General features: G+C 41.1%; 1 protein-coding gene across 3 annotated transcripts in view; it reads left to right on the top strand.

The window, feature by feature from the left end:
• Window positions 1-15,312, top strand: part of afap1l2 (actin filament associated protein 1-like 2) — a 49,489-nt gene that overhangs the window by 32,586 nt on the left and 1,591 nt on the right. For 2 of the 3 annotated variants that reach the window (XM_041974522.1, XM_041974523.1), the window contains exons 5-16: window positions 2,170-2,281; window positions 4,374-4,457; window positions 4,901-5,112; window positions 9,970-10,149; window positions 10,247-10,333; window positions 10,512-10,596; window positions 11,080-11,184; window positions 11,771-11,982; window positions 13,044-13,189; window positions 13,281-13,392; window positions 13,515-13,769; window positions 14,968-15,265. In XM_041974522.1, coding sequence (XP_041830456.1) covers window positions 2,170-2,281; window positions 4,374-4,457; window positions 4,901-5,112; window positions 9,970-10,149; window positions 10,247-10,333; window positions 10,512-10,596; window positions 11,080-11,184; window positions 11,771-11,982; window positions 13,044-13,189; window positions 13,281-13,392; window positions 13,515-13,769; window positions 14,968-15,265 — 1,888 coding nt within the window. The remainder of the gene's footprint in view (window positions 1-2,169; window positions 2,282-4,373; window positions 4,458-4,900; window positions 5,113-9,969; window positions 10,150-10,246; window positions 10,334-10,511; window positions 10,597-11,079; window positions 11,185-11,770; window positions 11,983-13,043; window positions 13,190-13,280; window positions 13,393-13,514; window positions 13,770-14,967; window positions 15,266-15,312) is intronic. The other variant, XM_041974525.1, reaches the window with a different exon arrangement.

The following is a 15,312-nucleotide window of genomic DNA, read 5'->3' as shown; positions in this document are numbered from 1 at the left end:
GATGAAGTGAAGAGATGAAGCTTTAGAAAGCCAATGTGCAATTCCTAAGAAGAACAACATCCTTTCAGTAGAATAACTGACTGTATTTTTTACATACTAAATCATTTTACTCACTCCAGATTTCCCAAGAATTTCTCCGGATTGATCCGTGATTACCATGTTCATGTGTGGTGCCAAAAAAAGCTCAGCAGTGAAACAGCAGTTCCCATTTTTTACTGACAGTTGAAAGTTTTATATTAATTTCTGACATAAAAAAGTCAGTTGTCCAGTGCCTGCACTGCACTATTGCAAGTATTTAGGTATGTTTTTACATTTCATGTAGCTAAAATGACATCATACATGCTTACTGTTCGGTGGATAGATGGTAAGACATAATACTTAATTTCACTTTCATGCCAATGGCACAGCTAAAACCTGACACTGGCTTTTTCGTAAACTTGCTAAGAGGCTAAAAATTAGGTTCTCACTCATTTTCATAATCTTCATAAAAATAAAACTTAAAATTTAAAGCAACACTTCATTAGTTTCCAACCTCATGTTTTTAAAATGTTTTGATGATACAATGACGTTCATTAAACTAATTCCTGATTTCTGATGACTGATTCATGATCTTGAGAAGGCTGTATGTGTTTTGTTTATGTTCAGACTGGAGTTCTGATTTTCATTAGTAGGTTTGAATGGGTCCTGTGCCAATATGACAGCTGCAGTTGTTTCAAAAAATGGCAACAGTGCTTCTGACTAATACAGCCAAATGTGAACATACACTGATCAGCCAAGTAATTGCTCCTCTTGTAACAATGCAAGATTCTGATGGGAAAGTTTTCATCCTGCCATTCACAAGGATGTTACTCCGATACTTGCCACATACCAAAACATTTTTGCAGCCTGGTCACAACTATCACTTGGCAACAACACTTCTTTACGATAGCAGCCTCCCACAGCAGGACAGCAGTTGGCCCCACTAAAAAAAAAAAAAAATAAAAAAAATTAGGAAGAGCTTAAAGAGCCCAAATGAGATAAGAGTATGAGGTGTTCACCTGGCTTCTTAACTACCCAGATACCAATCTGATGTCAGCCAAATCCACAAAGACCCCACAGCCCACAGGGCTTGAAGGATTTATGGCCAACATCCCAGTACCAGACACTCAAGGACACCCACAGATGTTCATGTCCACACCCTGACTGGTGAGGAGTCTTTTGGTGGCAAAGGGGAAACCCAGTCAGTATTAGATGGTTAGTCATGATATTGAGGCTAATTGGTGTATTTTACCTTCCTAAGCACCCTTGTACAGGACAGAATTCATTATAAATCCTGATGATTAAACAGAATTGCTTAAATGGTCTACCACCAACATATCTGTCAGCCCTCTTGCTTTCTTACACTCCAGGATGCACTCTTGGATCATTAGATCAGAAGTGTTAAGTTATAGTACATTTTCTATTTGAATTAGTATGATATAAATAAACTAGCTTGACTTAAATTTAAACTTTTAATATGGTTAATAAAAAATAAGAGTTAGTTTAGTGTAAAATGTGTGTTTGGATAAATCTTGTAGCCTCACTGCTTGTTTTCTTTGCAACAAGCAAAACTGAAAGAAACTCCTGTGATGACAAGTGTCTCTAAAATGTATTTTGGAGCTTGTAGCTAATTTACTGTTGTTGGTTAAGTGCTTGGTTCTGGGCAGACAGACAGTCGTTACCACACAGGAGATGACAAGAGAGACAGAAGTGAAGCCAGACTACTGACTGATTTCAGGAAAAGCCACTGAGCCCACACACACCACCCACAAAAACACAAATACATATAAATTCATGCCCCCCTTTCCCCTTCACATGGTCACATATATGTTCTTCCCCCAAGTGTTTCTCTCTAGTGCACCAGGTCAAACAAGAATTAGTTACATGAGAAATTCCCTACTAACTCTTAAGTGACAGCTGTATTAACCACATGTTCAGCTTGCAGGAACCACACATTAATATGTTTTTATGTTGTGTGTGTGTGTGTGTGTATGCATGATTGGGATATTGTTGATTGTGTACATGAGCATTTCCACCTAATGGCTTTTTTCCCCTCCATAGTTTTTAGAATCTGGGGTTGATAATCACAGAAAATTTATTAAAGAAATATTTTTGTTTAAAATCTCTCTCCATGTTTCTCTCATTTGTTAGGGTGTGGTGGGTCGGGAACCATTCCCCTTGCCTGTAGTTCCAGCTCCAGCCTGTATAGACATGTCAGAGAGCTACTATGAGGAGGCTCAGCCCTACGAGGAGACTATAAATGGTAAGAGGTCTGGTGAAATGTTTCAAGGTGAAGAACTGTTACATGTAATGATCCAGTGTGTGAGGTTTAGTGACATCAAGTGGTAAAATTGTAGAATGCAACCAACTGAAAGTTTTTTTTTTTTTGTTTGTTTTTTTTTTCTTTTCTATTCTGGTCTTCTGTAAAAGATGTGATAATGCAACATGGTAGACTGGCGGGAGGGAAATCTGCACTGGCTGAAATCAAAGATGACAACAGTTCTTATTTTAACACATTTCTATACTAATAAAAATTAATATAGAAATTACTAATTAATATATATATTGTGTTGTCAGATACAAAATTCCCCAGAATATTTGCAGCTGTTGATGAGAGAACAGGTGAGGTGGTACACCTGAGAATTCATGTAGATAGGGCTACAGACGCAATAAGTAGGTGATTTTAAATGCAGTGGTACCAGTCTGGATGTCCTTCCTCCACTAGATTGTGATCGTTTGTTCTCTGATTATGAGTCTCAGTGTTGTTCTGTCAGACATTGTCTGTTTCCTCTTTTCAGACGTTTCAGGATAGATCTGCCATCAGATCCAGTAGATTTTTGTATATATTTTATTGTCCTTGTAAAAAATAAAATTGCTTTCGTAGTTTTGCTGCTTCTTTTGCTTAAGCAACGTGTATTAAATTATTTAATCCTGTAAATTTAAATATATGTCTTTTATTTTTTAACCTCCACAAAATTATTTTTTTTTAATTAATATACACAAATGAAAAGCTAATATATTTGATTTGGGAATAAAAATACCTGAACAGTAAATGTTTGCTGGACAGAGAAGTCCACAGTGACATCATGTGTGCATTCGTTAGACAAAGTGGAAAAAAACATGAACAGCAACTGCCACAACATCAGCAACAGCTATATGACAAACTCTAGTTGTTGGTGATTAAACCTGCAGCATAACATAGTAACTGTACTATAATGTGTGTTAGTGAAGGAGAGTGTGTGTGAATGTATTTAATGATAAGTGCATTCATGAAAATGCAACAGTGGTGCATCAGCAGCAGACAAAGAGGGCCCCAAAAGCTGGGCAACCAGCAGCCACCATGGAGTATGGAATCAAGCCCACATTCATTCGTTCATTCAATTTTTTTAATTTAATTTAAAAATTGGAACATTTCTTATGTAGATCAGTCCCTGGAGTTTGGATGAAGCTGTTTATGGTAAAAGGGAAAAAATATTCATAAAAATGGGAAGATTTTATTTAAAGAAATAAAATCATTTACATTTTATCGTTTACAGTGTTTTTAGTGATTTTGTCTCAAGACCTGAAAAGCTGGGAATTGGAATTTCATAATGACACAACCAAACACTAAACGAGATATTTAAGTCATTTTTTAAAAATAGACAGTGAGGGGAAACCTCAAGAGTGTATTTTGCCTTGCTGTCCTAAGCTCCTCCTATCAAATGAATGTATTTACATTTGTCATAGCCAGTAAAAGTAGGACAGATTACCACTCTAAGTGAAAGTCCTAATTTTAACCCAATTATCCACCACATTGTCCTCATTGCCAGGATTTTTTTGCTCATTAGGTTTCTTCATCATCTGGCCTGTGATTGGCCACAGCTTCCTGTTCCAGACTGGAATACCCTAGCTTTTAAGATGAAGCACAGAAAGAGCAGGGCCACTTTCTACAACCAGCTTTGCTCTTCCATAATGGTGTATCGTGGTTGAGTTGCTGATTCAGGATTCTGTATTTCTGCAAAACTGCTTCTCTACATTGATTAAATGTTCATCTACTACAGCTGCATAAAAATGCTCTGATTGCCCCATGGTTGTATTTTATTAATCACGCACTCAAAATAAGTAATAAACAATACTTACTACTTTTAGCATGCAATTTAATATGTTTTGATAGATTCACAAAGGTGAATATAGTTGATCAGGGCAATATTATTTTTAAGACAAAGAGGAGTTCTTTCACATGAAATTTGGAAATATTGCTAAGAAAGTTATCTTTAGTTTTCTTTTTCTATTCATCTTTCTTTAGTAAAAGAAAAATATCTTTTTGCTACCTTATTTTTCTTCATTTTTTTACTGTTTCCTTTGATGCTGTATAGATCTGGAGTGTTCTGGCCTCCTCTCAGGGCCCTGGATGCGAGTGAACAGCTCTGACAGTGTGATCTATGCTGTTATCACCAGGGGTAGCTAGGACTTGTGTGTCTTTGTGGCATGATTGCAGCTGTTTGAGATCTAAAATGAAAAATTGCATGAGGATAGCAGCATGACCAGGGAATGGCAAATGAATAACTTCCAGTCAGAACAAACATTATAATCAGCCCCATCATGAAGTATGTTTAATTTCATTTCATCTCATCCTTTTCCTAAATTTCTTTATATTTTCTTTGGTCCTAAGTTGGCATCCTTTACCTGTCCACCATCCATCAATAATTAAAATGTGCTTATTTGTTTGAGCTAAGAGATCTTTTCATTCTAGAGCAAGAAATGAGACATGAACTTTATTAACTCCTTCAAACTCACCAAACAGATGAATCTGTCTGAATTTTTTCACCCCTTCTAAATTGTCCTCCCTTTTGCATTAGTCCCCACAGTGTTGTAAAGTTCACCTATGGCTTGTCTTTCTTAGATGACGGCGAGGCTGTTAGCAGTTCATATGAGTCATACGACGAGGAGGAAGTCACCCAGGGAAAGTCCCCATCGACTCAGCATCAGTGGCCATCAGCAGAGGCGTCTATTGAACTGATGAAGGACGCTCACATATGTGCCTTCCTATGGAGGAAGAAATGGCTTGGCCAGTGGGCCAAACAGCTCTGTGTCATCAAAGACCATCGTCTGTTGGTGGGTAAAACACTGATTTGAAAATAAAGACCAGTGAGAACATCATAAACACAATTTCATTTAGCTTGAATCATAAAATCAAACCACAAAACTCTATTTAAAGTAATAAATTAAAAAATATCAGTCTATGGACATAGTAATTCAATAAGGGTGGCGTTCTACTCATCTGGGCTCAGATAAAAAGGACTCAACTTTTTAAATTGGCGGCGCAAATACAGTAAGTATCAATGTCTGGCATGACTAAAATGTTGGGAAAACTCATGCACAGTCACAGTTAAAAACCTGATAGATGTCTAAATTACTTAAGTAAATGTGGCTCTTACCATACAGCTTAATGTTTGGTAATTTATGCACTGTTGATTTCATAGAGAAAGAATACTTTCAAATGATAGTTTAAGAGTTGTTATGAACTGAAACTACATAAGCTAGTGAGGTTTTCTGCCAAAAGAAAACATAGAGCATTAAAGGCACTTTGGCTCACCGTTAACTTGTTGTTAAGTTTCTGTTTGTGGTAGTAGGTGTATTTGCTAAACATTTTCCTTTGGTTTGCTATTCTCCATGTGTTGCATCTTAATGACAGTTAATATTATTGATGACAACTGAGGCCTCTTTATCAAATGTTTCTAAAAAATCATCATCACCTCAACTTTTTTAAAATTAGTAGTTTTTATAAGTCTCCCGTGGGCTCACCACCTGCAGGAGGGGCCATAGGGGTCTGGTGCAGTGTGAGCTGGGCAGCTGCCAGAGGCGGGGACCCTGGCGGTTTGATACTCAGCTGCAAAAGCTAGCTCTAGGGACATGGAATGTCACCTCTCTGGCAGGGAAGGAGCCTGAGCTGGTGCGCGAGGTTGAGCGGTTCCGGCTAGATATAGTTGGACTCACCTCGATGCACGGCTTGGGCTCTGGAACCGCTGTCCTTGAGAGGGGCTGGACCCTCTTCCATTCTGGAGTTGTGCCAGGTTAGAGGCACCGAGCAGGTGTGGGCATGCTCATTGCCCCCCGACTTGTTGCTTGTACGTTGGGGTTTACCCCGGTGGACGAAAGGGTAGCCTCTCTCCGCCTTCGGGTGGGGGGACGGGTCCTGACTGTTGTTTGTGCTTATGCACCAAATAGTTCAGAGTACCCACCCTTTTTGGAGTCCTTGGAGGGGGTGCTGGAGAGCACTCCTTCCGGGGACTCCCTCGTTCTGCTGGGGGACTTGGGCAATGACAGCGAGACCTGGAGGGGCGTGATTGGGAGGAACGGCCCCCCTAATCTAAATCCGAGTGGTGTTTTGTTGTTGGACTTCTGTGCTCGTCATGGACTGTCCATAACGAACACCTTGTTCAGACATAAGAGTGTCCACATGTGCACTTGGCACCAGGACAGGCCGCAGTTCAATGATCGACTTTGTAGTCATGTCGTCGGACTTGCGGCTGCATGCTCTGGACACTCAGATGAAGAGAGGGGCGGAGCTGTCAACTGATCACCACCTGGTGGTGAGTTGGCATGGGAGGAGTTTCGAGAGGCCATGGAGAATGACTTCCGGACGGCTTCAAGGAGATTCTGGTCCACCATCCAGCGGCTCAGGAGGGGAAAGCAGTGCTCCGTCAACACTGTTTACAGTGGGGATAGGGGGCTGCTGACCTCGACTCGGGACGTTGTGAGGCGATGGAAGGAATGCTTCGAAGACCTTCTCAATCCCACCAACACGTCTTCTGATGAGGAAGCAGAGTCTGGGGTAGCTGGTGCTGGCTCTCCTATCTCTGGGGCTGAGGTCGCTGAGGTGGTTAAAAAGCTCCTCAGTGGCAAGGCCCCGGGGGTGGATGAGGTGCGCCCAGAGTTCCCATAAGGCTCTGGATGCTGTAGGGCTGTCTTGGCTGACACGCCTCTACAGCATCACGTAGACATTGGGGGCAGTTCCCCTGGACTGGCAGACAGGGGTGGTGGTCCCCCTCTTCAAAAAGGGGGACCGGAGGGTGTGCTCCAACTACAGGGGGATCACACTCCTCAGCCTCCCCGGTAAGGTCTATTCAGTGGTGCTTGAGAGGAGGGTCCGTCAGATAGTCGAACCTCGGATTGAGGAGGAGCAGTGTGGTTTTCGTCCCGGTCGTGGAAAAATGGACCAGCTCTACACCCTCTTCAGGGTCTTTGAGGGGGCATGGGAGTTTGCCCAACCAATCTACATGTGCTTTGTGGACTTGGTGAAGGCATTCGACCGTGTCCCCCGGGGACTCCTGTGGGGGGTACTCAGGGAGTATGGAGTGCCGGACTCGCTTGTAAGAGCTGTCCGTCCCTGTACGACTGGTGTCAGAGCTTGATCCGCATTGCCGGCAGTAAATCAGAATCGTTTCCAGTGCGGGTTGGACTCCGCCAAGGCTGCCCTTTGTCACCGATTCTGTTCATAACCTTTATGGACAGAATTTCTAGGCACAGCCGAGGTGTTGAGGGGATCCGGTTTGGTGGCCTCAGGATTGGGTCTCTGCTCTTTGCGGATGATGTGGTTCTGTTGGCTTCATCGGGCTGTGATCTTCAGCTCTCACTGGAGTGATTTGCAGCCAAGTGTGAAGCGGCTGGGATGAGAATCAGCACCTCCAAGTCCGAGACCATGGTCCTCAGCCGGAAAAGGGTGGAGTGCTCTCTCCGGGTCTGCAATAGGGTCCTGCCCCAAGTGGAGGAGTTCACGTATCTCGGGGTCTTGTTCACGAGTGAGGGAAGGATGGAGAGGGAGATCGACAGGCGGATCGGTGCGGCGTCTGCAGTGATGCAGACTCTGCATCGGTCTGTCATGGTGAAGAGGGAGCTGAGCCAAAAGACAAAGCTCTCGATTTACCGGTCGATCTACGTTCCTACCCTCACCTATGGTCATGAGCTGTGGGTAGTGACCGAAAGAACAAGATCGCGAGTACAAGCGGCCGAAATGAGTTTTCTCCGCAGGGTGGCCGGGCTCTCCCTTAGAGATAGGGTGAGACGCTCTGTGACCCGGGAGGGGCTCAGGGTAGAGCCGCTGCTCCTCCACATTGAGAGGAGCAAGATGAGGTGGCTCGGGCATCTGGTTAGGATGCCTCCTGGACCCTCCCTGGTGAGGTGTTCCAGGCACGTCCCACCGGAGAGAGGCCCCGGGGAAGACCTAGGACTCACTGGACGGACTACCTCTCTCGGCTGGCCTGGGAACACCTCGGGATCCCTCCAGATGAGCTGGTGAATGTGGCCGGGGAGAGGGAAGTCTGGGTTTCCCTGCTTAGGCAGCTGCCCCCGCGACCCGACTCCGGATAAGTGGCAGAAAATGGATGGATGGATAGTTTTTATAAGTGGTCTAAGTAAATACCAGTATATAAGCTAAACCTGCACAACTGCCATGCCATTTGCACCACTGTATTCATTTTGCACTATCTGGTTTTCTTTACCCAATGTTGCTGCTACTTATGCCTTTTTCATTATTTATATGTCTTGTTTTTATTCCTTTTATATAGCATAATATAGTTTTTCATATATAGTATAGCAAAGCAGAAACCTTTTTTTTTACTTAAAGATGTATGTTAAATGTTTATTGTCTGCACCTTAGGTCTGAGTGAAATGCAATTTTGATCCTCTGTATGTCTTGTACATATTGCAAAATTGACAAATAAAGTGACTTTGACTTTGACTTTGAAATATCAGGGCAAGCAAGTTTTGAACCTGTAGACTTCTCTTACCCTTTAACACTCTTGGTAAACCACTTCAGAAAGTAATAGGAATCAAGTTGAAATAATTCTGATTGGGTTTTAAATCAGCGCTACATAAGTTTCTGAAATTAAAACACCTTCTGACTCATTTTGATGGTACACAGACATTCATTATTCAGATTCCTGGGGGTGTCGTTGCCCTGCAGCGTTCTGAGGCCAAGATTCAGCACTTACCTACTTTGTGTTCCAGCCTGGTACGTCATGTGACAGCTGTGTTTTGCTTTATGGCACTGCGTCATTTGCCAGCAACTTGATGTCATCACAATGGCCATTATGGACACCCACTGGGGCGAATTCTGCAAAGAAAGCCAAGAGGATATTATTGGAGCCAACTTTAAACTGGCTTTTACTGGATGGAGAGACAGGATACATGACTGATGACAGTTAGTCTCTGTTAGGGGGTGTCAACGTGCTAAAAGCTCAGATGTAAAAGTTGTAATAAATACGTATTTGGGTTATTGGCTTTTCTTACAGAAGCACTATGGAACTTCTGTAGATTTTGTCAGTGAAGCGCCCCCTTACAACGGTTATTACAAGCATATTTGGCATCCATCTTGCATCCTTCCTCTATTCTGAGCTCTCTCCAGCTAGTAAAAGTCAGTCTGATCATGACTTTTGTTTTATCTATTGCTCTTTCCCTTTCTCTCTTTCTTTTTCTCGCTGACTCTTAATAATATCCTCTTACATTTTTTTGATGAATCAACCATGGCGCGTGTTCAAAACAGCCAATGCAATGATATCCAGTTGGTAGTGTGTGATGTGACATGTAAAGCAAAACTCAGCTGTAACATGTTGCAGAGTACCTGAAGCAACAGTAGTGAAATGTAGTTTCTCATCTTCAGGATGCTGCTGGCAACATCAGCTTCAGGAATGCACATAATAAATGTCAGTATGCCTTCACAACAATTCAGAATCGCATAAAGTTACATAGTGCTACTTTATGAATATGTATCATATTACATATCATATCATGAAAGGAATTTATTTAATTAAAATGGTGCTTTTATCACAAGTTATTCACCTAAAAGGCACTCCACAGTCCCACAGACAGCCCACAAACAGGCTGTAACGGTGTATGTATTAACGTATGCATTATAATGTATGTTAAACTCATCGTGGGATTAGGTTACCTTGTTGTCTCTGCCTCTTACAGTGCTATAAGAGCTCCAAGGAGCAGACACCTCTGCTGGATGTGAGTCTACTGGGCTGCAGTGTGGTCTACAAAGAAAAGCAGTTAAAGAGAAAAGAGCACAAGCTAAAGATCATCCCAGTAGGAGGGGAGGCCATCGTACTAGGCCTGCAAAGCAAAGAACAGACTGAGCAGTGGCTGAAGGTGACAAATTTGGTATTTTCAGGGTTTTCGTGTAATTTTTAATAATGATTTTCATACATTTCTATACAAATTGTGCATATCTCTTTTTGTGTATTAGGTGATTGAAGAGATAAGTCCCAAACCAGCTGAAAACTGTGACATCCAACATTCTGCGTCTGACTCCCCAAGACTTATTTGCACAAAGGTAGATTAACTGATTGTTCTTGTCCACTAAGGTGTTCAGACATATTGTAGCAGAAGACAAATAATAATAATAATAATAGATAAACTATAGGACTCACTAATAGGTTTTTGTCCTTCCTCTTTAATTTAATTGAAAACATTGCCTTGAAACTGACTAAAATGTAGCTATGAACACACAGGGAGAGCTGGGTGAGAGACACTCAGTGGCTTCAGAGAGTGGCAGCAGCACAGACAGTCATGCTGAAACTTCAGAATGCAAAGATGGTGAGTGACCTCTGATTTTCTGCATACTTAACATTTAATTAATATTTCAGCCTTACTGAATTCCTTAATATCATATTAATATGGTAACTAAGCTTAGGTAAATACAAAAACACTGAGTTATTGGGTATATTGCTGAATACCCAAAACACATCTGATAAACCCAATTCTGATGGCGGGAAACATGTCGTTACACTAACATGGTCAAAGTTTATCATCAGCTGCATAAGTAGTCAATTATAAGTAATAATTGGTATTAAGGATTTTAAGTTTTGGAAAAGATTGAATTAGAAATGGTATTAGAGACCAGATTTATACTAAAACTGATTCAGTATATAGGTTTTATAGATCTGCATTAACCAACATAGCATGTGCATCTTACATAGGGTGGTGACAGTGTCATCTTTTATTTAGTCTGACACAGGTTCAGCACAATGACACTGGGATTTGAAAGCAGAAAATATTTTTTCTTCTTTGTCTACACAGTAAAGAAGAAATATGGTGCAGGCTTGATGTTCAGCAACCTGATGAACATTGGCAAGAAAAAACCCTCCTCACTAGAGAGCAATGAAAAATCTGTCAACACCTCAGGTAAACACTAAACCTTGGGATGTAACCTAGACAGCACTTTTAAAGTCACAGTAAATAATAGAGATGTATTTTGTAAAAAGATTTTATAAAATAAAAAACTTTTGGTTTGTGATTGTGTATGTTAAAGCAACAGATTCTCACTTCAGTTTCTCACATACTGTTTAATGTACAGGATTACATCAGAGACTTAAGCTCCAGTCTGGAAACTTTTTAACTGTTTTATAACAATCTATTGGCTGTTGTACATGGTTAAGTTATGATTTGGGGTGCAAAGCTCCTACAAGATTTACTATCCTAAAAAGGGGCTTTTCTTCTTTTTGCAACTACAGTAAAAAGGTCAGATCAATCTGCAGCCTACAAATTTTCAACTTCTTCCCCTTTTTTATTCAGCAACATTTTTTGTGGCCTACGTGCATCTTGAGCTTTTGGTTTGAGAGATTTAAGTCTATTGACTTACCCTACTCATGAAAAAAATTGTATTAAAATATGATGGCTTGTTTTGTTTTGCATTTACACACAATTTTACATACCAGAAAGGAGAAATAGGTACCTCATGATTTTAGTTTTCTCCTCTGTCTTCACTCAGGCTACCTCAACGTACTTGTGAACAGTCAGTGGAGGCCCTGCTGGTGTCTTATAAAGAATGGACAGCTGTGGTTTTATCAAGACAAGGGAAAGAACAAAGTGAGCCAGCCAGCTGTGACCCTGGGAGGCTGCAGTGTTTTACCCGACCCCAGCCCTGAGCACCTCTACTCCTTCAGGATTGACATCCACGGCACACAGCTTGCAACCCTAGAGGTAGATAAATAGTGAAGCTGTAAACTTTTAACTTAAAAAAAAGCTATAAACTCCTTCCCATGTGTGGAGGTTAGGATAACCAGAAAGTGCTTAAAACATTGCTTACGATTTCTGACAGAGCGGTCTGAAACTCTGACAAGCATCACCGGGTGAGAGTTGATTTTCATTGTAACTACAGCTGAGTGTGGTTTTTTTTTTTTTTTTAGCTGGTTAGAAGTGAAATGTTAATGGGTTTAAACTTCACATGTTGCCGAAGCAAAGGGCTTTGAAAATAGATCTTTATGAGGTGTGCATGCACCAGGTTTCCTGTTCAGAGTTCATTCTTGCTTCAGCTGAGTGCTTACTTCAGCCTTACAGTGCATTTCTGACTTCAGAGTAATAAGCAAAAGTCTGACATGTCTACCGACTAATCCCTAGCAACAATATGTCCTCATTTGAAACTCACTTTCTGCTGACATCAGACTCGGTATATGTAATATATGTATGCACACAAGGGTGGTCTGCCTGCTTGTGTGTATGAAGGGTGTGGATGCACTGGGATTTTGTGAACTAATACACCCTTTTTCATTAGTCCTTTAGTACCACCCAGCTGCAGTGCATATTTGGTCATAGGCAATGGAATTTAATGTTTAGTCTTGAGGGCTCCTTCTGGTTTTTCAAACTAAAAATTGGTCCAGAGAAATATTATTGGGAGAAGTGTGTGTTAGACTATTATCTGCTGGTAACATTTCATACAGGTCTAACAGCTGAGCTCTAGAGGACTCTTAACATGTTATTAAGCTGGTAATTGAAAATAGCAATTTTAAATGCATTAGTCTCTTACCACATCATTGTGTGGCTCTAGCCTCTCCTAGTATGGTGTCACAGCTCACTTGAGGAGTAAACAGTTTTGCTTTCTAAAGGATTTACCATTGAAAACAATGCTGTAGCAATCGTTCCATTAACTCAAATTGGCAGATGGCATGCAACATAAACCCATAAGGACTTAAGCCTACGGTGTTGCAAGTGCTTGTTTTGCACTGAATGCACTGCCTCTGTTTTCTTCTCCCATCTCCACCCAGGCAAAGACATCAGCAGATATGGGTCATTGGCTCGGTCTCTTGCTGTCACAGACGGGGACCAAAACTGACCCAGAGGAGCTGACATACGACTATGTCAACGCTGAGAGAATCTCTAGCATTGTCAATGCTGCAAAAACTTCATTCTAGTAAGTTATTTTCTTTTACTCACCTAAAGGCAATTGCATATGCTTGAATAATGCATAATTGAAACATGCCTGTGTGTTTGTGTCTCTCTAGTTTGATGCAAAGGAGATATTCAGAGCCAAACACATATATAGACACTCTACCTTCCATTCCTCAAAGCTCTGATGAGCTGTATGATGATGTGGCATCATTAGCTGATCCCGAGGTAAGCATGAAAATTGAGAATCCCTGCAGAATTCTTCTGTTGTTTACAGTTTCTTTTTTAACATGGACTCAGTTCATCTGGCTGCTTTCCATCCCCTAACATCCTGCTCCAATGTCATGCAGGATGCTGATGAAAACCGCCTGCCAAACTGTGAGGACAACAATCTCCTGGAACAGAATCAAACATGCTCACCAAATACTAAGAACCCTATGAGCACAGAACAGGATACCGACAACAGAATTTACCTGGACCTAGTCCCTGTGCGCTCCTTCCTCCATACATCCTGTGGGAATAAAACTTCTCCTGCAAAGGAAATTTCCAGGCAGTCTCCAGTCCCAGTAGAGGACCACAAGGACTCCTCCTTCCAAATTAAAGAGGTATGTAATGTGGATTTATTGCACTTTATTTTCAATATTCGCAGCATATAGCTGTTTATTTGCAACTGGACATATTGAACATTCAAAACAGAGGTAAAGTGGTATGCAAAGGTTTGGGCACCCTGATCAAAATGAGCCAAAGCTAAAACTGATCACCTACAGCAGGGATCAGCAAATCTGGTCCACTATGCTGCAGGTTTTGGATGTTTCCATGCTTCAACATACCTGATTTAGATTAGTGGCTCATTAACAGGTTTATGTAAAACTTGACAACAAGCTGTTGGAGATCCATTTGATTTGAATCTGGTGTGTTGGAGCAAAGGTACATCTAAAACCTGCAGGACCCCCAGTAAAGGACCAGAATTGCTGATTCATGACCTACAGGCATGGAAATTATCATTTAAAGTAAGATTTTGGGGTTTTATCAATTGAGATTTAAGCTTTCTTTTGTAGCATGTTATATGGGGCAATATATTTGGTGTGCATGTTTTTTATTTTATTTTTATGTCATCTTTATCAGTATGCAAGGGTCAAGCAGGTCCCTGCACAAACCACACATCAGTCCAAATCTTTGTTAACTCATGGACTGAGCACAGCAACTCTGCATGTAACTGGATCAGTCATTATTCAGAAAAACAATGAAGATGAATATCAGAAGAGCTACTATCAACCATTTTTACAGGACTATAAAAGTCTGCAGAGTCCTGATTACCTACTGATCAGGGAGCACTGCTGTACTGTCCAGCTAAGTCTGAATGGATTATCAAAAGAAAACTCAATGCAAAAGTAAAAAAAAATAAAAAAAAAAACAAAGAAAGAAATAGAAAAATAGAATAAAAAGAGGAATTCTTTTTCAACAAATTAATGAAATTGTAAATGGAGCTTAAACAAGAACTAAAATAGTTTTAGCTGGCAAGAAAAAAAAAGCATTTGCAAAGTGTGAAACCATCAAATGTGCTAAACCTATTCTCCATGTCTATTTTCTTTCCTTCTTCAGAAGTTCAGAATGTAAAGCTAAAAATACTATAAATAACTAAATAAATAAATAAAAATAATCTTATCGGTCAGATCATCTTTTTATACGCTGAACTTTTTTACAGCAGTAGCAAACTTTTGCATGCCACTGTCACTTGCATGCCTCTTCATTTGAACCTTGTTGGCATTTATATTCTTTCTGTGGAAAATGTTTAAATTCCAGCTCATTTCAACAACCCCTGCTGAGCCAGACTCAACACCTGAATTAAATGGCCTTAGCACAGTCTCTGCTACAAGCAAACCAGAACAACAACCCCCGGCTTCCACTCTGTCACAGCCACACCCTCAACCTGCCAAAATCTTATCCCAAAGCCAAGAGACCCCTAAGAGGACCAGCCTGGGACTCCCACAAGCCTTCAGCTGTTCTGGGACACAGATTCATAAGGGTCAGGCAGCTCATAATGCTGCTACCATACTCCCTCGCAGTCCACAACCTTTACGGCCAAAGGCACACACCATAGGTCAGTGCTAACAGGGATCTTGGGTCTACTGGGTTCTGTACTAAGTG

This window comes from Melanotaenia boesemani, chromosome 21 (genome assembly GCF_017639745.1).
Source record: "Melanotaenia boesemani isolate fMelBoe1 chromosome 21, fMelBoe1.pri, whole genome shotgun sequence".
NCBI classification, from domain to species: domain Eukaryota; kingdom Metazoa; phylum Chordata; class Actinopteri; order Atheriniformes; family Melanotaeniidae; genus Melanotaenia; species Melanotaenia boesemani.
The sequence above is the reverse complement of the archived record's forward strand: the minus strand, read 5'-3'. Positions and strand labels throughout refer to the sequence as shown.